General features: G+C 35.6%; 1 protein-coding gene across 3 annotated transcripts; it reads left to right on the top strand.

Moving 5' to 3' along the window:
• The first annotated feature begins 338 nt into the window (after window positions 1-338).
• Window positions 339-23,776, top strand: myripa (myosin VIIA and Rab interacting protein a). Of its 3 annotated transcripts, none has more exons than XM_065276501.2 (17): window positions 339-802; window positions 1,601-1,754; window positions 6,078-6,299; window positions 8,132-8,268; window positions 10,713-10,796; window positions 11,377-11,474; window positions 12,400-12,480; window positions 13,316-13,408; window positions 15,068-15,233; window positions 15,607-16,154; window positions 16,394-17,962; window positions 18,066-18,125; window positions 18,307-18,483; window positions 20,922-21,083; window positions 22,464-22,562; window positions 22,853-22,913; window positions 23,103-23,776. In XM_065276501.2, the coding sequence occupies exons 2-17, from the start codon at window positions 1,645-1,647 to the stop codon at window positions 23,114-23,116; spliced, it is 3,681 nt and encodes a 1,226-aa protein (XP_065132573.1). In that variant the 5' UTR covers window positions 339-802; window positions 1,601-1,644; the 3' UTR covers window positions 23,117-23,776. The 3 variants fall into 3 exon arrangements, with proteins under 3 accessions (XP_065132573.1, XP_065132572.1, XP_065132574.1); XM_065276500.2 differs by having other exon boundaries at window positions 1,597-1,754; XM_065276502.2 differs by lacking the exon at window positions 18,066-18,125 and having other exon boundaries at window positions 348-802; window positions 1,597-1,754.
• Window positions 23,777-23,965: the final 189 nt, after the last annotated feature.

The raw sequence follows: 23,965 nt of genomic DNA, 5'->3' as shown, positions 1-23,965 counted from the left end.
GAGGAATGTTCTGTTTGCTGGACTAACAGGAATTAGGCTACATGTGACCAAGCTTAAAATCCTAGAATACTTAAATGCCTTACAAACTGAATTAGCAGATCGAGATCGATGATGTAAACAGAACTAGAAAAATGAAATCGTTAAACTCATTTTATATAACTTATTAACGTGTGTATAGTACCCTTACGAAAATTAAGCATGGTTTTACAGTTAAATCCAAAAAATAATGGTTAGGCCTACTGTATGGTTGCCACAAATAACAATGGTTTTGACAACCTCAAAAACCAGAGTTAAACCATAATTACTGTAGAAAAACCATGTCAATACACCAAAAAAACAAACAAACATGGTAACGGCACTTTTCCCACAAAAAACATGGTTAATTTTCGTAATATAGGATAGTTTAAAACATAAACTCATAAAACATATTTTTAATATTATCAAAACTTTAAAAACGCCTTAAAACGTTTATTTGAGACACAATTGAAGCGTTCATGACATTGTAACAGTGGGTTGTTTTCTGAAGCCTCGTGGCCGAAATGGCAGGAGATCACAGTAGGCGCACGCGCACTTGCTACACTGCCTACAGGTCCCGTTACTCCTGCGCACTCTCTTCAAATGTGCTACAGTGTTTGACAATCTTGTTCAAAGGATTTAAAAAAAAAATCATTCAAGACACTGCAATACGACGCGTTTATGTCTAGCTTTCAGTAGGTTTAAATGAGTTTTTTTCCAAACGTTGATAGTTTGACTGCTGGCTAGTTAAACAGACCTGTTAAAGGACTGTGGTGAAGACACAACGGTAAGTGCAGCGTCCTGTGCATCATATACAAAGTTTCTTTAAATGTAAATGCTTAACTTGCCTTCAATTAGGTTTATTTTTTCTAATGTCGAATAGTATATTATTCTTGTTCTTATGTTAGAATATGGCTGCTTACCTTAAAAGTATGTTTGACTAGCATTAATTCTCGAGAAATAATTCCTCATCTCATCTAGGCTGTACTGAGAGATGTCCATCTGTCCTCAGTCTGAAAGCTAAATAGCAGTTATACCTCATTGGCAAAACGTGTGTTTTTGATTTATAATCCGTCAGTAATAGTTTTGAGATCACTAAATGGTTCTGTTATTTGTACAGTGTGAGACTAAAGCTTTGATGTTTTTAAAGTTGGACATGGAAAGTGCTTATTTTTAGGGTAGACTTACAAATATGTTTGCAGCAACAATGTTTATACTGAAGGTTTCATAGCATTACAAGTTTACGTTTCAAGTTATTTCCCATGCAAAAGATGGCAATGATAAATTGTACATTGAAATGCTTGATGTGAAGCTCAGCCCTTCTACAGCACTACAATACAAAGAGTAAAGTTAAACAGTAAATGAAGTAAAATTTAATTAAAGAGTAACTTAAAGTCTAATTTAGTAGCCTACAAAGAGTAACATTTCTGCAAATAGGCATTTATAGTATAAAAGTATGAACTAATTAACCAAAGATTAAAATAAGCTTTGCTGAACTACTTCAAACACAGTATTAAACCTTAAGTGCCAAACCTTTGCTGTTATTAAACTATTTTTTTGTCCTTCCACTGTTTTTCTTAGCAAGAAGTCTGAACGGGACAGGTATTTTGTTATCTGTAGAGGTGAGGAATGGGCCGTAAGCTGGATTTGTCCGGTCTGACGGATGATGAGGCAGAGCATGTGCTACAGGTGGTGCAACGGGACATGCAGCTGCGGAAGACAGAGGAGACACGACTCAGGTTTGTCCACTCCTGTGTAGCATTACTTTGACAGGCTTTTGGCCTAAAAGCAAATTGGTTGTATAGACAATTATACACAATAACATTACAATTTCAAATGACATAAATGTACCTGTTATTAGTAAATGTACTGTTATTATGTTACACAAAATAATTTAGCATTTCATGTAAAAATATATTTTATTGTCTCATTACATTTATGAATTTAAAGGACATTTCTATTCCATTGCATAGTATACATTTATTCAGTACAAGCATTAGAATGGCAGAGAATTGAACCAATGAGCTTGGTGTTGCATGCTTGCTGCATGCTGTACTATGTAATCCATCCAATGTGATGGCAGCATAATGGCATTCCAAACATTGCTACTGTAGAGAACTTGAGGAAGTTCCCATCATTTTCTGGCCTGCTTTAACATAAAATGACAGGAAGGGCTCTCCCTTTCCTCTTTAGCTGTGACTCACATCCCTGAGCCCACCATGGATGTGATTTCAGCTTTAAAGGAATCTAATACTATTTTGCCACTATAAGCTCAGATATGGGTCAATGATGTGATGTTAATTCTTTTGTGTCTGTGTGGTTCAATTAAATGTAAAAGGGTTAAAATGTAAAAATAAATTTGCAGATTACTTGCATACATTCTCTTGTTTGAGGACCAAGTCTAAAATATTCTGGTTTCTTAAAAAATGCAGGTTTTATTACATTTTAAAATAATATTTGGGGGATAATTGCAAAGATGTCAATGTGGTGTAACCGGTCTGTGTCAATTGGTGTAACTAATATTTTTTTATGAAAATATAAATATATTCATAAAAAATGTGGAATAAAATATAATTATCTAGTTTAGTGTAATATGATTTTTTTACATACATTTTTACATAATTTGTCAAAGATTAATTAGAAAACAGAGCTGTTTTCAGCAAATGTCTGGACAAATATTACAAAAATGCATTCCAATTTACATTTAGAAAAAACTAATAAAATTATATTTTAAAATTATTTTTTATGATTACGCTTACATGCCATCAAGGTGGATAAAATATTTAATATTTCTCATTCACAATTGGCGGTTTCACCATTTGACATGTCAAGGTCTTAACTTTCATAAAAATGGTGCAAATGTAATTTTTTATTGCATAAAATTAACATAAATACACTATGTGCATTGAAATAAACATGATGCGTGCTTTTAAAAGTTTTTTAAAAAGTTTTTTGAATTTCTCATCTTGCCAAACCGTTTTTGTCACTGACCCATATACAGAGGTTTCATAAATCAAGAAAAGCAGAATCATGTTGTTCTTTGACACATATTTGTGCTTTACTGTGTAGTTGTGAGTATACGAGACTTGTCTACACATATAAGAGCAAGAACCTTGCTGTCCAGAAATGAAGACCTGTTTTCTGCTTGCTGATTTTCCCAGCACATAATAGGAAATAAGCTGCATACTTAATGTTCTTACCTAACACATATTTTAGCATTATTGTTTAGTGCTATCTAAAAGTGTTTGTAGATAAGACTAATTCACTCACCCATCCTTTTATGTAATGCTTTTAATGGATTTACAAAGTCTAATCTTGTTTGATGTCTTCTCCTCTTTCCTCCTTTTGTTGTATTTTTTTATTTTATTTTGCACGCTGCCAATGCCACAAAAAGCACATTACTCACATTTGTACTTTTAGGAAATAAAAAACACATTGTGGTTAATGACTTTTTTGGCACCAAGATTTTATCTCTAATGATAAACAAGCACTCTGGCTGCTCTTTCTCTCTCTCTCTCTCTCTCTCTCTCTCTCTCTCTCTCTCTCTCTCTCTCTGTTGCTCGCTCTTATTTTTAGAAATTCTTAATGCAGTGTAATGGAACGGGAAGAAAATAACAATGCAGCAGTGTTGTTTTGGCCGCAAACAAGGCTCATGATAATTGTGCAGATAACACTGGCCTCCTCACATGGATGATTAGCACTAAATACCGGTGTTAAGGTGTTTTCACTACATTGGTTTATGCTATGCACTCTAAAAACAAACAGTACTAATTGCACTAAAAGTAGTTCAGTGGCTCGTATTCATAAGGGAACCATTTAAGAGCACCCATGTAATACCTGTGTAGCACCTGTGTACTGTAGAACCATATTGTGCTATATAGAAGCATATCTGGGTCTATAGTAGTGCTATATCACCCCCGGATGGTTCTTCATAGGTGCTATATAGCACTAAAAATGGTTCCCCTATGATAACGAGCTTCTAGTACTATTTAGCACCAATTTTTTTACACACATTATTCCTAGGTTGACTTGTTACAGGAGATCTATGCAATACCATAAAACAAAATCTGGTACGCTGTGCTAATCCTGCTTTACTAAATCACAACCAAGCTGTCAAACACTATTATATGCTATAATCTCAAAATTAGTTCAAAGCAGCATTGTGTTCCTGCAATATGCAGATGTTTGATTTGATTTGCATTTTGTTTAAATTAATTCAGTGTTCATTGGTAAAGACTGTAATCACACAACACTAGATAAGGCTCTCTAAGACTGTTGGCATAGGGAATATTTGTAAACCATTGCTAAATCATAAAGTATGTGACCCTTGACCACAAAAACAGTGATAAATCACAGGTATATTTGTAGAAATAGCCATCAAATACATTGTATGGGGCAAAATTGCGCCATAAGTAAAGATCAAGTTCCATGAAGATATTTTGTAACTTTTTTACTGTATAGAATAGAATAGAATAGAAAAGGAAAAAATAGCAATTTATTAGATTATTACAATTTAAACGTAATGTATTTACATTAGCTTGGAGATATGAGTACTGTAGATATGGGTGCTTTTTCTGACAATACTATTGGTCTGCGAGTGTAATTGGCTTTGGGTTCCCTCCTGTTCTTTGCACCTGTGTCCAGTCTGGCTATCTGGCATTAGTCACTCCATAGACCTTCCTTTGGATCCCCATCTACAGTACTGGCACAGGACACCTCTACTCTTCTTTGCCAATGCCTTGCTTTGTAAACAACAGACCATGTTTCTGAGAAACCGGTGAAAATGGCCTGCTGAGTATCCAATTATGAGTTCATATGAGAGAACCCTGATGAATATCACAGTGGCTGATTTTCAGGCTTCATTCGTAGCTCCAGTATGCTCGAGTGTATTAAAAATGTACCTTGCAACTTACTCAGATAAGGTACACGGGTGCAAGGCTGTTTTTAATCTTGAGGTTTTTAAAAGTGCATCCATTTAGAATCTACAAATCCAGAAGACACTTGCATAAGTGCACATCTTTGTTTTTGTTATGCAGGGGACTTTCTATTTACTATTTATGGATTTTATACTTACCAATGTTGTAAAAAGTGCACACACACACACATAGACACACATGCAAATACATTATTAAAATGTGTTTGCCAAGCTAACAGTCTCAAGACCAGCATCATTGTAAAAAGCAGCATCTACTCTCGCATACATAACGTGTCATCATTACACAACATTTGTTTTCTTCTTTTCCCTTTTTGCTGTCCCGTTTGCCTGTTTTTAATCTGCTGAGATTATCCTCAGTTCTTTTTTCTCAGAATTCACTGAAGCTGATCAGACCAAGCTGCTGTTTCTATTTATTAGTGAAGATTTCCTCAATGCCTTCATATTGTTATGGGAGGCAAACCACCTCAACCAAAAAGAGTATTTTAAAATCTAAATCTGCATATTAAATGTGATCAAAATCTAGTGAATATACGTATATACATCTTTAACGAATTTTATGGTTTATGAGTCCTGTGTTATTTGTTATTTATCACTTATTTATTGAAACAGTTACAGCTTTGCTATCTGTATATTTGGAGTTTATAATAAACCAGATTTCATATTCTAAATGCACATCAGTTTAATTGAGTAGAATGAATCTAATGGACCTTATCCAAACAAAATGTGTGCGCCACTTGCAACCCTAGCCATAAATTGTGTGTCTTTCACCACTAAAGGTCAGAGCAATTTTGATGCAGCGTTGCTCTTTCTTCCCTGGAGGCCACTGTACAACTAGAAATACTGACGGATATTAAATTTTGAAGGGCAGATGCAGCACATATGTCAACACAGAGATGTCATGTGAACATGATCCACTCATAAGGCACTACAGTCAACCTTACATAGAGATTAATAAAACCTATTTTTATATTAAAACAAATACACATTAGCATATACAATATATTCATATCAGGTTGTATAGCACATTACATAATCAAATACTTTATATCACATTGGGTTCCCACTTGTGTCCTTTATAATTTCTGTACCCCCCTCTCTCTTTATTGCTCTCTATCTCTCTCTCCAGTGAGATGAAGGAGGCGCTGGTTGAGGAGGGCAGTCGAAGTCTTTTGCTGTCGCGGCAGCACAGGTTCAATGAACGTTGCTGCATTCGTTGCTGTTCGCCCTTCACCTTCCTTCTCAAGCCCAAGCGTTCCTGCCTGGACTGTCGCTACAACATCTGCAAGAGCTGCTGTACCTTCCATAAAAAGGACAGGGGCTGGCTGTGCTCCGCCTGCAAGAGGAGCAGGTCAGTATCACTTAAAGAGGGGCAGTGCTAATAAGTGCTAGAAGATATAACTGCTGTGCTTTAGTAACAGATATCTTAGACAGGGGCTTTTAGTGGGAAACACAAGATGTGAGGGAGGTGATGCACTTGCTAGAGGTAATTGAAAACACAACAAGTTTAAAAATGTAAGTTGGCATTGTTTAAAAGATGGGTGTTTTGCCACAAATACTGTACAATACATGTTTTTTTTGTATATTGTTTGATGTATTGTAAATATACTTTTTTTATTAATAGATGAAATTCACTTTCTGGAATTGATTTTATTTATATTAGTTAAAAAAAGGTCAATATAGTGTATACACTTATAACTCTTAAAGCCACATGGCTATATTGTGCAATATACTTAATTTTAAATTACACATAAACAAACAAACAAATTCACTAGAGAGAAATTTTTGCTCTGCTTTTAAAATATATAAGGTGTCTCCCATTACTGTGAAAAAATTGATCTGTTTTGTTTCTGTTCCTGGTAGTACACAATAATTTTACATTACTTAAATCTGAATCTATACACTCAATCTATTCTTAAAAGGACAGAAAAAGTGTTCAAGACAGATTTAGTGAATTGGCTTTAAGTATAAATCTGTTTTTTTTTTTATGAAAATGTACATGCATTTTTCTTGTAATAAGTGGTGGCTCAGGTGAACAGCAATGCACCCTGCCTTGAACATTTGAGCATTGATTAGCAAGTGTCTCTCTGTTTGTGGGTGTCTTTGTGTGTGGGGGCATTGTGCAAAGAACCTAAAACACCACACTAATTTAGGCTTCGTTAGATGACCCTTTTCAAGAAATCAAAATAATGATGTACAATGCACATATACCTGATAATACTGCAGTAAAAGGCCTTTGCAAGGTCATAATTAAGTTACAGAATGTTGTAGGTCATATTACTACTGAGTCTTGACAGACAAGACTCTTGCTCCCCTTGCTTGCATGCGTACAGAACACCAGTGTTAAATCCAAGTCAAACTCAAAAGCTATACATATAATTTTGATAACTATTTTTATCAAACTTATTATTTGTTTGTATCATTACACAAGCACACACACACTTAATATTTTTTCACATGATTATAAAATTTATGCTATACAGTTTATTGTATATGGTATATCTATGCAGTGGTTTGGTATTGGTACTGTATAGTGTGGCTCTGGTCTAGTTAATAAGTAAGTAATTGCTGTAAACAACATAAAGTGCTTCAGAGCAAAATACTTTGCTGTGGTGGCAAAAATATTAGAGTTATCTGTACATTATGGTCAAAGAAAACTATTTAATGCATAAAAACAATGCAATGGTGCTCTTAAGGCCTATTATTTCCCTACATTTAGGTTTTCAATAAAAATATTCTTAACACAGTGATAATTATTAATGTGTTAATTTTCCCCAGCCACCCTGTATTTTTTATAGTTTTGTATAGTACAACCCCCCTTTTTCACCATCTCTTGTTTGACAGTATTTCTTATAAACTAGACAATAATGCACTTTCCAAGCAGGCGGTTCCTGTAACAATACTTTGATTTCAGACTATTGTTGGAGTCATGCTGTCAGTGCAGTGACACAAGAACATTAAGCTGTTTGTCTGTGATTTTCTTGCTTTATTGCTTTGACAGACAGGATAATAGTGTAACAAGTCTACAATACATGCAAACCAAGCAGCCTTATTTTATTATTGGACCATTAGTCATGTCTAGATATCTATCACAGAAATTATTTAGGACATTTAATGATTTAATAGTGATTTTTCTGACTTAAAAATAATTGCAAATATTTGTCCTTGTTTATGTTTTTTCAGGCTTCTAAAGATCCAGTCACTGGAGTGGTTTTACAATAATGTGAGAAGGCGTTTTAAAAGATTTGGCAGTGCCAAAGTGTTAAAGAATCTCTACAGGAGACACGCAGCAGAGCGTGGAGTGCTAGCGGAGCTTACAGGTACTCTCCATCTGGAGTGATGTATGACCTTTCCTTAAATAAAACACCTTTTCACCCTCTGACATTTTGTAATGTATTTTGCCATATTGTGAGTGTAAGTTATTTAGCGTATGTAGCTTGTTTGTAAGAGGTCTCTTTCATTTCAAATGTCACACACCCGGTGGGTGTTTTGTTTCTGTATTGAATTTTCCTTAAGAGCTTGCATTTTGTTTTGGACCAGTCATGATTTTACTGGCCTCTGTGGTCAGATGTCATATAAGGCCCACTTTTCTTAGTGCCAGGAAAATAAGATTATAGCATTTAAGATTATAAGGCATCAGTTTCATTTCACAAAGCAAGTTAATGTAGTTTAAAGTAGGTTGAATGCTGTGAGATGATGATGCTTGGACCGACAGCACAAAAACACATCTTGATCTAAACATTGTTATCAAGATGGTATTTACCATGCATAACCATACACTTTATTTTTTACAATTTATAGCAACTCCTCACTATTTAGGAAAGTTGAAATTAATTGCAAATTTAAGTTCAGTAAATAAAAAAATTGCATTTTTTACAGTGTAAAAAGTGAAAAGTTGGATCCACTTAAAAAATACTTCAATTGGTAACACCAAAAAATAAAGGTTTCTTCAACTTAAAATTTCACTTTAAGTTGAATTTTGAATTTTAAATTTTAAGTTGAATTTTGAAGTATTTTTATTTTAAGTTGATCCAACTTTTCAAATTTTACAGTGCAGGCTTAAAGAAAGAGTTGCCGCCTCTGTATCCAAATTAGCAAAATCAGAATTTCCAAAATGTTTTGGAGAGGTTTATGGAAGTCTAGTAAATATGTATAGATTTGTTCTGTGTAAATTTTAGCGGCATTGCAACCAACAACTCACCCCTCAATTTTAAAGCACATATGGTTGCCACCACAGGACAAACATGTCGTTGTCTGAGAGGATATGTTGAGCAGTTTGTCCGTTTAGGGCTACTGTAAAAACATGATGGCGACTTCCATGTTAGGCGACCCATGGTTTATGTTGATAAAAGCGTCTCATTCAACGGTAATAAAAACAATACAGTTTATTTTGTAAGGGTTAACTACTGACATGTAGTGGTGTATAAACACCACTGATAAAATAGTTATGTATATTATATTGCATTTCTGTCAAGAGATCCTTTTAAAAGTTACACAATTCACCTTTAACAGATAAATACTTTAATTTTTGCCCAAATTCAAGCCTAAAAGTTTTAATAGGGGCGTTTTATGGTCTAAAGAATTTTTTTTTTTTTAATAAACAATTTGCAACCCATTTTCACCTGAAATGTTGTCGTATAAGGGGTATGCATGTTTTATGGTTTATATTTAATATCATTTTGATTAGAAATATTAGTAGTAATACACTGCAGATTACAAAACAGTGACCATCCCCTTTTACATAACTGTTCTGATTTTGAAAATACCAATGCACCTTAGAGCTGTCGCAGGATATTTTCCCTCTTGCACTGATCAGCTTAAAGATACTTTGCCTGTGTGTGCTTGTGTGTGTACAACAGTATAGTGAGAGTTGTGCCAAGCCTTAGTTGAGCTGTGGTTTGTGAATGAGAAAGTCTTTTCCATAAACAAATGCCTAATGAGAAATGCATGTTTTTTGACACATTAACATGACTGAATGTTTGTCATCTATGCTCAGCTCTGTGAAAATACCTTACTATGGAGGATAATGAAAGTATTACAGTGAAGGTTAACAATAAAGAGCTTTGACCGCAATGCGCCTCGAAATGACCGCCCCCAAATTCTAGACAGGATAATCTGTTAATGGTTTTACATCAGACAAGTAAGAATGGACCGATCAGCTTAAAGCATTATTGTTGATAAGTTCTAAGCTGCGTCTCAGTAGGAACATATCGACATTAGTTTTGGCTTTATTTTATAGAAAAAGCCCGATTTATGACATCACTTTGATTGGCTTTTTCAGCAGAAAGTAGCCATAATGGAATTGGCTAAAGACCTCCACTGCTATGAGAGCACTTTAAAGGCTCTGTGTAAAGCGGAGGTCATATGGACATGTCAGTAGTTATCCATCAAATGGTTAGTCATTTGACAACTCTCTGAGACTTAGGCAATATCTGTCACTAAGTAAAACTTGTCATTAGTGCTAAATCATCTGTCGGAGCTGGAAATGTTGAATTTCTCAGATTCTCAAAACAAAAATGTTTGATGACATAGAGTTGCATTTAACTTCCTTATTTTAGATTGAGCCCAACTCAAGTTCAAAACACCCAAGTGTATTCATTTTTGTTATGTAGATGCAATTTCAGTCATCATGTACTGTATCTACCCTCAACTATTGTGGCTTTACAATTTTTTTAGTGGCATGTATCACACTTAGACAACTTCAAGTGAAAACAGACAAAACTTTTATCAATCCAATGTACTGTAATATTTTGTACACCAACAGAGGGCAGCACGTATGAGGAGGAGGGCATCTACAATGAAAGCAGCGTGTATGAGAGCGACTCAACGTTTTACAGGCAAAGTGAAGGTTTGTGATCAAGGTTCATAATTAAATTTTTGCCATGCCTGTCAATGATGAATCAATTTAAAAAATGAGCATAAACTATATTATGCATTATTTTTTATTTTGCACTACTATTTTTTCTAGAGATGCACCGATATAAATTTTTTCTACCGATAGATGATTATTCCGACTAATATCTGCCAATACAGATAGTTTGGTGTTTATATTAACTTTCATTAACTAAATTCTTAAAATTAAATTATCTGAATGTTCCATTGTGTAAATTCCATTTACATTGAACATTAAACTAGTGATGTTTCTTTACATTTTCTATAAACAGAGGTCATATTCATTGCATTTTCCTGTTCTCTTTTGATTGACAGGATATATCTGCCATGACTATTGGCTTAAAGTATCAGCCAAAAGCGTAAACATTGCTTTACCATCCGATTATTGGCCGATATATCGGCACATCTCTAATTATTACTATTATTTTATTGGTTATTTATTGGTTATTTGTTTATTACTCACTGTGTGACATCATATTTTATAAGACGAATTTCTTTAGTAGTACTGACTAATATTTCATTACGTGTCTCTGCAGAGCGCAGCATGGCTGAGACTATCAGTGTGGCACTGCGGGTAGCAGATGAGGCCGTAGATGAGGCCATTGCTAAAGCTGAGAGACAGACTGACAGTCAGGTAACTCTTATTAATATGCACAGTACCGAGTAGAACTTGGCAGGATAAGGCTTACAGTATATGTCCAGCAAAAGTCTTAGGCCACCATGCTACCATTAGATTTGTTGTTTTTGCAATTGTATAGTGATCATATATAATTATTTCTCAGTCTCTTTATTAGAATACAACCAGAAAATGTGTATGTAGTATTAAAAACTGTATAAAAGTATAAGCTGAAGTGTCAAGTATTTAGGGTAAACTCCTCTTCCACTTGAGCAACAGAAGGCAGCTGCAGGATCTCTTAAAACTAAATGAAATCCTAATTTCTAATTCTAATCAAATGACTTCAGGACTTCAGTCTCCTCAAAAAAGCTCAAGATGTCTTTAGTGCCAAGAGAGGTCACACTAAATACTGACTGATGCCTGAAGAAGACATTTAGTTCTGAAAATTGTTTTGTTTTTAATTTTGTGTACATATTTCCTGTATTTTCTGTCTGTTCCTTAAAAGATTGAAAAAATATATGGATGAACAAACTTTGCTAAAACAACTTTTGCACAGTACTGTATATACAGTATATATATTTTTTCCGGCAAGCAATAGTTGTCATTTCATCGTTTAGGTTACCTATAGACCCTATATTGTCCAGCTACGAGTAACCCAAGAAGTGGGTTACTTCTGTTGATTTTTTTTGCCAAAATAACTTTTGATGTGTATGATATTCCATCATGTGAGCAAAGTCAACGTTTATTACAATTTGTTTGTTTTTATTCATTAATTTTATTTAATTTATTTTTGGGGTATGGTTGGACGTTGATAAAATATTCAGTGCCCAGATTTTGCCTTGTTTTAGTCTAGATTCTAGAAATATGAGCTGTGTTTGCACGGATATTCTTTTAAATGCAAAATTGCTTGCTGCGTTTCAGCTATTTGACATTTTCTTTGTAGGAAAAGCAGAACGAGGCTTATTATCTGCGAGAGCACAGAGAAGAGCTGATAGAAGAATTGGCCACAACTATAGTACAGAAAGTAAGTAACATATAAGATCTTGGCACACTGAAGTCCAAAATTTTCATATGTGTTTTTCCTGATTTGTCATCCTACCAATTGTACCTTGCACACTGAGTCTGATGCGTATGAATTAGTCCATTGTGGAACAATGGCAAACAATACAAAATGGAGTCTTCAATACATTAGCACTATTCACTATGAATAGTGAATTTAATTAACTTAAATTTACAACTCATTTCAACTTTCTTGAATATTGAGGAGTTTCTATTTATTATAAAAATAGTTAAATTATTGAAGTTTTTACAGTGTACAATCCTGTTTTCCAAGCTGTTTCGCAATCACCTGCCGCAATGATGCAATGGTGGCGTAATGATTAGAAAGTCTGGCTTGTAACCCGAAGGTAACGAATGAGGTACCTTATCACCAGTCGCTTGTACATTGGCTCTAAATTATCAAAACAACCCTCAAAATGCTTGCTATAGATGCGGAAAACAGAAAATTGAATCTAATCTGATTTTTTTTAAAACAGACGAAAGTTTAAGAAGCAGTGTGTGAATGTCATCAACACAACGTGAGGCATTTAGTTTTTTATGTGCAAAAATTTCGGACTCAGTGTGCAAACTCCATTACAGTCCTAGATCTCAGCTGTTAAAAGGTATCGACAAAATAATAAAACCTGTTATAGCTGCTACAGGATGACCAGCAATGTATTAATGAATTTGAAATTAATGGTTTTAAAGCACAGTGTTTAAATGTCAACATAGTTTTGACCATATAATGTATCAAGACTTTTGATCAAAAAGACAATGAATTATTGAATTGTTATTAATATTTTGTAATATTACATCCTTAGATTGTCCAACGGAGGAGGGATCTTTCTGCGATGCAGACGGGTGATAGATTCACCCCTGATCAAACTAACGGTGCTGTCGATGCATCTCTCTGGGTACACTGGCCTTCTTTCTCTTTAATAATGTTTTTTTTTGTGGTGAAATTGAGAATTGCAACCAAGCTCAATTTTGAAATGCAATGAGAAGCTATGGTAGCTGGCACAGGACAAACATTTTTCGTCCAAGACAACAATGTACTGGGCTGGGTTTCCCGATAACGATTGAACTTAACACTTAGCGCTTTCTACGAGCTACTTAAAGAACATTCGTTGTTCATATACGTGCTTTTCCCAAAGATGCACATAAAAGGATCGCTCGCAGCTGGGTTTTAAGTGCTACTTACGAGTTGCTATCCATTTGTCAAGTGCTGAAATGTCACCAATAGAATGACTCGAATTTGTAGCAGAAGCTTGTTTAGGCTAATAATCTTTAGCCGATGTGCACTAATATTTTTTTTATAAGATTTTTCATTATTGTTCAATGACTTTTTAAATGTTTTAATAATTTGTGCATAATAAAGTATACTTTTCTGTATTTAGATAGGACTCATCCCTCTCCAAAATGCCTTCGGCATTTTATATTATAGTTTAATTAGATTATTATTATTATTTGTTGTTTATTATCTATGTTTATTTATTATTATGGATTATTGCATTGTACCGTAAATAATTATTTGGTTTCTTTAATCAGATGCCATTTCCCTTCAAATTTTTTTTTTTACTGTAGATGAATTATAGCCGCAATTGGTAGGAACCATTTATCAATTTGCTAGTACCAACTTTTACCAAAATTGTAGCAAATATGTTTTCCTTCTTTATTAATTTATGTTAAGTCATTAAAATTTGATATCTCATTTGAATTTTAAATATATTATATTAAAGTAATTTAAACAAATAAACAAAGAAGAAACCAGTAAATAAAAATAAATTTAAAACATTACATTATCGTCATTGCAGGAGTGCAATTTGCTGGTTGTCCTGTAGGTGACCTTGTAACTCTGTTGTCTTACGATGCACTAATGAATGAACCATTACTCCAGAGCACTCGTAGATCTACGATGATTTTCAAGTGCTCCTTAAGTTACGAAGCTTTTAGGAAACGGCCCGTAATTCTAAGATGATTTGTACGATCGTTTTTATGATCTACTTAGCCTTACGATGGGAAACCTGGCCAGGTAGGGACAAAATGGGCTCTGTAGAGCAGTTTGTCCATTTAGGGCTACTGTAAAAACATGATGGCGACTTCCATGTAAGGAGACCCACAGATAAACCTACGTAGATAAAAACCTTCTAGGGTAATAAAAACAATACAGTCCATTATTTAAGGTCTTACATACACCACTGATAATGATAGTATATTGCATTTCTGTCAAGAGATCCTTCTAAACGTCCTACATTGCACCTTTAATTAAGGGATGGTCACAATATACGCCCCATTGAGTTTCATTCATACAAGTGAATGCAGAAGATAAGGTTATGTAAAAAATATTTTGCATTTGAATTCACCTGCAAAAGTTATTTATTTAAAAACAGTTATTATGATATCATATTATGTATTTGATGGTGTCCGAGAAGTTATCCTTGAAATCTAGTGTGCCGCTTCTTCAGTCTGTTGTTTCAGCCACTCATAAATGATTGCATTTGCATGTTCTGTAATACTCTTATTTGCCCTATTGTTTAAATGCTAGCCTAATAAAACATCTCATTTTCCCTTAGAGATCTCACTCAGCTTTTTGCCTTTTGCCTGATGAGACAGTGGAGCAGCATGGTAACGTTGGGTCGAGGCTATCAGCCTTATCCGTTGATGGAAATGAAATAAAGAAAGAAGGAACTGATCAGGCCATGCATAGCTGGAGGAGTGTTGACCGACTGGACAATTCCAGTTAAGGCCTTTTCAGACATAATATAATTATGGGACGGTTTCCCGGACAGGGATTTGAATAGTCCTAGACTAAAATAAAAGCAAGAGCTGTCCAAACTGAAAACAGCTTGCACTGATATATCTAACAATACATCAGCGCCCTTTGTTTTGCCTCAAAATGCACACAAGTAATGTTTTTAGTAAGGCATGTTTGTTAAAACTAGTTATATTTTCTAATTTAACTAAGGCCTAGTCCTGGTTTAAGCTAATCCCTGTCTGGGAAACCACCCCTATGTGATCTTTAGTTACAATTACTATCATTAAATGTTCAGAGAGGATTAAACTCATTTTAACTTTATACTAAAATGTCTAATTGTGTTTTGTGTATCTTCAGTGTTACAGAGCCTTGACGGTAACTGGATCACTTATCAAAGCACACAATCTTCACGTCCAAGCCTTTTAACCAAATGCAAGAGCCTGGTCTCAAGCGTCCTGGAAGGGGATTCTGCCGTGGTATCCGCTTATGATGACATGGACACAGAAACAGAGACTGAAGCTGATGGGGTCTGGGGCTCAGCCCTGCAGGAACTTTGTTTTAAGATGTCTGCAAACAAGCAGTTGAGTTATCCTGAATCTTACAGCCGTCAATCAACCTTGCCTTTGGATTCAAAAACCCAGCAATATACTGCTTATAGCGAGACCTTCCTTGACCAGGATGGACCTCTGTCCAAGTCTCAAAAATCTCTGCAGACCTTCCAGAAAAGGAAGGTGCCACTGGACCAGAGGCGACCCTCATCCACTCGTCGCCCCTGCACTGTTGATTTCAATCCAGGTGGGGCGGAGAGCAGTGAGGATGGCCTAGAGGACAGCAGGGTCAAAAGGTCACGTAGGAGGAGGAAAAATAAGAAAGAAGATGCTGAGTGGAAAGGACAGTTAGCGTCGGTAAGGATGACAATATGAAACACGATTTAAATTCTTAAGTATGTATTTTGTGCAGGAACCTCACTACTTTACTTAATCTAATTGGCACTAGCGTTTATCAAAGACCTGTTAGGGAGAAAGTCTTTCTTTGGGTCTGTTGAATTCTTTATTCTTATAATATAAAAAATATTATTATAAAATGTCAGTAAGAAGGGGAAGCCCCTGTACTAACAACACTATGATTCATGTGCTTTTTTCAGGATTGCAGTGGACAACTCTCAGATGCTCTGGTGAAGAGACAGTATGTTAAACACGACCCAGGCTTATGTGATCAAGATCTAGAAGCTGATGCTTCAGATACTGCAACCCCTGACATCTTGAGCTCTGGAGGAATAACCCCTGAACCATGGGAGCCCAATGATCACAAAGCCCAAGCTGTGGTTGAATCTTTAGATCAAGAGCTGACTTCCAAACTGAAAGCGCTAACCAGTCAAGTCAGTGAGACACAACTTTCCTCTACAGAGGATGAATTGGACAGGTTGGAACATCAAATCAGAGATCCAGAAAATAACACAATGGGAGATGCTACATTTGATGCTAAAGAAAGATTAGATGAAACTGAAGTCGCATATCAACAAATAAGAACTGAGAGGATGGAGGAAGACAAGCTGACCTCCAAATTTATAGAGCTAACTAGAGAAGTCACTGAGATACAACTTTCCTCCACTGAAGATGAATTGGACAGGTTTGATCATCAAATTAGAGATTCAGAAAATAACACCAAAGAAAATGACCTTATGAGAGATCTTGCGTTTGATTTTGAGGTTGATGCAAAAGAAAGATCAGGTGAAACTGCACGAACTGAGAGAATGGAGGAAGACAATCTGACCTCTAAACTCAAAGAGCTAACAAGACAAGTCAGCGAGACACAACTTTCCTCCACTGAAGATGAATTGGACAAGTCTGAGCATCGAATTGAATTGGAAGCCACATATCAACCAATCAGAACTGAGATCCTGGAATCAGATGATAATAGGACACATAATCAAGACAAATTGATACAATTCAATAGCGAAAAACCCCAAAGTCATGTAGAGAGGATGGTTGAAAAAGCAGAAGCAAAGAGAAACATTATCGAGAACCAGACTGAGATGTCAGGTGATATTAACAATGACATGCAAAAACAAAGTCTTTTAGTGACAGACGCACAAAATGAGATAACAAGAGAGAGGACTGGAAAGACAAATAGCCAGAGACTGAAGAAAGTCCAGACTGAAGAAAGAAGCTCGGCTGAGGGTGAGCAAAGCGAAGCTGAGGATACACAGACAGTCGATCCAAATGAGGAGCAAAGAGAGACCTTAGTTATTACTAAGGGTCCAGAGGAGGAATTTGATAAGATCATTGATGGTGTAGCAAAACCTTTGGATGCCATTAAAAAGGAGCTGGAAGCTTTCTGTAGTAAGGGCAGAAAGGAAAGTGAGGTGGAGAAACTAGAGATGATTGATAATGAAGAGATCAAGGTGAGTGAAAACAACATGGAATGCGAGCGATCCTTTGTTGCTCAATCACCGGAGGAGGTCCAGGAAAAAGAAATAAATCAGGATGGTAAGATCAATGACGGTGTGAGAGAAGATGCTAAGGCGACAGAAGACAATGAATGCATAAATATTGTCAAATCAGAAGAGAGGCTCTTAAATAAGGATACTGACAATCAAGGTGACTTGGATGAGAAAAGTGAGCAGCAGAGGGACCTCGTAACCCAGATCTCTGTTCAGTATAGCGCCCCATCTGTTCAGGAGCAGTATCTTTCACCAGAGGAGATCTACAAGGTAAAAAATACTTAACCTGCTTGCAACTAATACGCCTCCACCTGCTTATTCCTTTCTTATTTCTTTTCACTTTGTCGTCTTCCACCTTTTTGTTTTTTATTAGGGTTCACACATACTGGACATGGAGACAAACATACATTTTGTCACCAGTATACTACAGCAGGTGATACTTGTATCCTCATGGACAGTATGCTTTAATTTAGACCAAAAGACACTTTTCCTTTCCTCTCTGTCTTGATTCATCTTCTATCTGCTGCTTGTTGAATCATTGTGTTGGTATTTGTTAGGGAAGTATACTGTAAGTACTGTTTATAAAGCCTTTCTACATTTACTGTTTTGAGCAGAAGTATTCAGCTGCATCACTGCGCAGCATCACGACAGAAGTGCTGAAAGTGCTGAACGCTACAGAGGATCTGATTCACGGATCGATGGGCAATGGACGAAGCCAGGGTGACCTCACAAGTATTCCTTCAGCAGAGGCCAAAAGACTGGACGAACACCTCAGCCGACTAGAGGAGAATGTACAGAGGAGTTACATTTCTGCATTACATTAACAACTTTAGTCATAAATTTTGTTTGCACCTGCCTATAAGCAATAGTTCAGAGAAAAATGCTGTTAAAGGAGTAGTCCACTTTAAAGATGGGGTCCATTGACTTTTCATAGTAGGAAATAAAATACTATGGTAAGTCAATGGGCCCCATCTTTATAGTGGAATACTCCTTTAATTTACTCACACTGTAAAACTTTTCACTGTAAATTTACAGTAAAATACTGGTAGCTGGGTTGCCAGCCGTTTACTGTATTTTTACAGAACTATAACCCATTCTGTATTTTACTGATATGCCACTTTTAAATTAGGAATTAATATTATATGTGTAACAGTAACAATAGTCTCAAATGGAAATTAAATACATAATACACAAATACAAAATTCTTAGAATATAAAACTTTATTTTTTAAAAGCAAAGGCCATACAATTTACATAAACATGTTTGCTGAAATGTCAGCTGTATGAATTACAATTAATAAACAGTTGACAGAACAGTTATGAATTTTCAGAACATTAACAATCAAGTGATCTTATTAACTTGCTCCTAAAAATAGCCAACTCGTGCAAACCGTTCAGAAATGCAATCGAATAAAACAACAGTGTCTTACCGTGTCAATGATGCACAGTCAGTCAATCTTCGTTTATCTTCATCACAGACACATTGTATTCTCCCCGTCTTCTTGGTGCATCCATAATCCTCTCATTTCTGCCGCGTCGTCGTGTAACTTTTAATTGTTCCGTGTACGTTTTCACATCACAGGCAGCTATAGATTAAAAGTTGAACGCGTTGTCTTCATATCGTCGTTGTTTATATGAATAACCAATCCTAACAAATAAAGGGCGTCCGAACTTCCGAAGCACTAGCTCTGCTTACATTCAAATATTGAGCGCGAAGGAAATCAATCCCACAATGCAATGCTTTTACAGCTGTATTACGAATTTTGCATGCTGAAAACAGGACAATTCTGTACATTTACAGACATTCTGTAAATATTTTGTAAATATACAGTCTAACACTGTTTTTTGAAAATACAGTACAATACTGTTAGAAATTCGCTGTAAATTTACAGAAAAGTTTTACAGTGCACCCTTAGATCATATGAAATTTATTTTTTGAAACTGTGGCCCTTGCTGATAGATTAAGACGTACACGGCTGCTGTCATTTAGGCCAGTGGTTCCCAACCTTTTTCACTTCAGTGCCCCCTAGTTGCCCACAACAATATTTGAAGGCCCCAAATTTTTTCCACATAAAATTAAATAAAACTTGGAATGACCAGGCATATATTCTAAAATGGCAAATGCTTGTATTGTCCAATTTTTTTTATAATTTTAAGTCATCTTGAGGCCCCCTTGGAAATCTGCTAAGGCCCCCCATATGGGCCCCAACCCTCAGGTTGATTTAGGCAACACAAAATTAATATCTGTGCATCCTTAGTGGATTGATCAGACTAAATCTTTTACTTACAACATTATTGCTGGTAATCTACAGCCTCATCCAAATGGCCCTTAATGTTTCTGAAATGTTGGGTGAATTCCAATCACATCCATGTGGCCTACAAATGTACAAGGGTAGAGCCCCTAAAATGGGAAATCTGGAGGAATATGGCCGTTAAAACCTCATAATATAGCCGTTTTTCAGCCACTTGGTGAAGGTAGTAATAAAAACTATTTTAAATCTCTTTATATAACATTTTCCGGACCCTTTGTGTGGCGTCCCCTTTTAAGGTGACTTTTGCAAAAGGGTAAAAATCCAGCATTAATGAGGCATGGTTGGCTGAGGCTATGGATTATCAATCATAATGTTATCATAAATAATGTTGTTTCACTTCTTACGGCCTCAAAATGTCATTGGTAGCCACAGGGATTCATTTTATGTTGCCTGTATCTGCTTGAATCTGAAGAAATGATACTTGTGGCATTTTATGAGTCACCAAACACCTTGGTTTCAGCTAAAAGTTACTACTCCACTGAAGACACAATGTTACTTGCATCTTGGATGGCTGAGTGTGCTGAATAGCAAATTATACGCTTGGGGTAAACTTAAAGGGATAGTACACCCAAAAATGAAAATTCTGTCATCATTTTCTCATCCTCATGTTGTTTTAAACCTAAACAAAAACCTAGCTATAAAATAAGATATTTTGATAAATGATGTACCGGTAAGCACACAAATATGATGGAAGTCAATGGGTACCTTCATTTACCATACCAGCTTTTCACCATTTATCAAAATACCTTCTTTTGTTTTCATCAAAATAAAAAAAAATCATACAGGTTTAGAACAACATAAAATGATGACAGAATTTTTATTTTTGGGTGAACTATCCCTTTAAACCCATAAGAAGCCTCATTATTTGTAGATTCTCTTGCATTAGAATGTATTAGTGAGGTGTTTTACTGTTTGCAGGTGTATGTGGCTGCAGGTACGGTGTTTGGGCTTGAAGCTGAACTGGGGGATCTGGAGGAATGTGCACGCAGCATCAGTGGATCCACCTGTGATGGAGAGCTCATTCACCTGGAGGATCAAGTGGCTTCTGCAGCAGCTCAGGTGCAACAGTCTGAACTACAGGTGTGTTCTGTGTGGATGCTGCTCTTGAATAAGATGACTTCAGTTTCTTTAAGTACATGCTTGAGACTTCTTATTCAATGATTTATGAATTATACTTAGCAATATCTAGTGCCCTTTTGGTTTTTGGCACATTTACTGAATATTTAGGGCTTTATCTTACACCCGGCACAATGCGCTACGCAAGTGTCTTTTGCTAGTTTCCACCCTGTGCAATTATCATTTTCACGTTTAGCGCCACGTTGTTTAAATATCAAATGCATTTGCGCCCCCTTTTGCGCCCATGGGCATTCTGGTCTGAAAGTATGGTGTGTTCACGTGCATTGTTGGCGCGTTGCTATTTTGAGGCATTTTTTTAGACTACGCCATTGACCAACTAAAACCTGGTCTTAAATCTAAAGTCAATGGCGCAATGTGTTTTTTGTTATTTAAAGAGCGCATTAGTAATATGCGCCTTTAAATGGGACGACAACGTGGGTTTGCTTATCACATACATGAATGCGCAGCAGCACAAAAAAACTTTAAATGTAAAAGATTAAAGGATTGAATGTAAAAGATTATTATTGAGTCTCTTGGACATAAATGAGGACTAATTATGAGACGTTAGAAGGCACAAAGAGCTGCTTCACCTGCAGCCTGGTAAGTAAATAAATGCTTTGCTTTAAACAAATGCATCTGTTTTTAAATGTTTTTGTAAATGCTACCTCATGGATTTAGTGTATATGATGACTCTGTACCTGCGGATATGGTGAGATGAGAAACATTTTTAAGTAATCCTTAAAAAAAAATGGACGCTGTCCGAGTGCTGAAACGTGCGGAGAGCCGTTTGTAAATTCTTTATCTCCTGTTTGTTACAAATAAAGTATTTTTAGAGTACAAACCTTTTCTTACATACTTGTAAATTATTTTTTGATGATATTGGATAGCCATACATTTAAAGCAATTAAAAGCGTGCTTTTTTACTTCCATGACTAAAAGAAAACGGGGTTTAAAGGTTTTAATAAAAATATAACAATTTCAATACAAGTGAAAAACAACACAATTATTTAACATTAATCTTAAACTGGGGATCTTCTTCCTCCGCTTAGTTTTTCAGTTTACAAAGTCTCTCATATAAATAGGGATTAGACATAGCACCAGCGCAACTGGCTTTTAAAAGGGATGAGAGCTGAGACTCTAATTGGTTTTTTGCCCGTTATGCCCAAAATACTCCCATTACTCATTAAAGGACCAACCCTTTTCGACGAAGTAGATTCAGACACGCCCATTTATACGTTGCGCTGTGCGCTTTAATCAATGCGTTTAAATGTATGAATTAAACTAAATGATTAGTTTAATTCATACATTTTTACATGATCTGTCTGATCTCTGTTTCTTTCTTAGATTTTAGACATCGCAGCAAGAATTGCTGCCCTGAAACATGCAGGCCTCAATGTAGCTCCACAGAATCCATTTTCCAAGGTCAAGACTACAATAACTAAGGTGCTGTCCTCATATGTTAGGTACACTCTCTGAATAAAAGGTACAAAAGTTGTCACTGGGACGATACCTTTAAAAAAAGGTACTATTTTGGTACAGAAACTGTATGTACCTTTGAGGTACCAATGTGCACCTTTTAGGTACTAATGTGCACATTTGTTTGGATACAAAGTGTACTTTTTCGAATGTTACTGCCCCAGTGACAACTTGTACCTTTTATCCGAGTGTGTACTATTCACAAGGACTTTCCAAACACTCATATGGTTGTTATAATTCTCATAATGTTGTTGCAGACACAAACCATTGGCTCATCCCGAAAACTAAGGAGGCGACTGCCAGCACCTCCAATGCAAGGTAAAAGCTAATAGGGATTTTTGACAGAGAGTGTTGAGAAACCCGCTGGTACAAACTGATGACGCTCTTGGTGATGCACTGTAGATTTTAAAGTGACTGTAAATATCAGTAGTACATTAAAAAAACTAAATTGTTCAAAACAGACGTCTGGTACGTATTTAAATGTCTAATTTCATCCGTTACTTTTAGATAAGGAACCTTAAAGAGGATTATTGGAGAATCAGGAAGCATCACTTCAGAGTTAAATGACAAATAATCCAACAAAGCCTCTGGTCACCTGTGCCTTGATGCTATGGCCATACAGTATGTGCTATAAAAATAAGCTCTGGTTGGAAATATAAAAATGGACTGATGTTTGGCTTATGCGGTGATGTCGTTGACACTGACCATGTGATAAGAGCACAAAGATAACAATCAGTATCACAACTTCAAACTTATTACCTCTTTATGGCCTGTACTACTGTCATTCTTTAGAAGTAGTTAGCAGATTTATTTATGTATAATTACAATTATGCGATCTAAAGTAATGTGGTGACCGTAACTGTGAATCAAAGAAATATCTGTAACAGGCTACTTAATTTCTCACTATAGACTAAAAACTGTACAGTACAAAATATATAACTATAATATTTAATTGAAAGTAATGTTATTTTCGTCAATGATATATCTTTTAAAGTGGATTTTATTATTCTAATGCGTTAGCTACGATATATGAATCAGTGATACAGAACAGACATTTTATATTCGCAGACAGAATTATATAAACTCTCCTATAGTGTTAATTTCATATTATCTGCAGATTTTACAATGTAAATGAGTTATTGTACTGTATATGTGTAAAATAATAAATGTTCATATTTAGAGTTTGATTATATTTCAGTTATACTTTATTGCTGTACAGTTAATTCATGACATGAACAGTTGTTTCCTGTATCTCGTTGAAATGCATCCTACCTACAATGAAATACACAAATCAATAGACATAATAAGCTCAAAGATACAATGACAACATCAGAGACACATCTACTTAAAGCACTAATTTAGTGTGTGTA

This window comes from Paramisgurnus dabryanus, chromosome 6, assembly GCF_030506205.2.
Source record: "Paramisgurnus dabryanus chromosome 6, PD_genome_1.1, whole genome shotgun sequence".
Classification (NCBI taxonomy): Eukaryota; Metazoa; Chordata; class Actinopteri; order Cypriniformes; family Cobitidae; genus Paramisgurnus; species Paramisgurnus dabryanus.
This window is presented reverse-complemented; position numbering and strand designations above follow the sequence as displayed.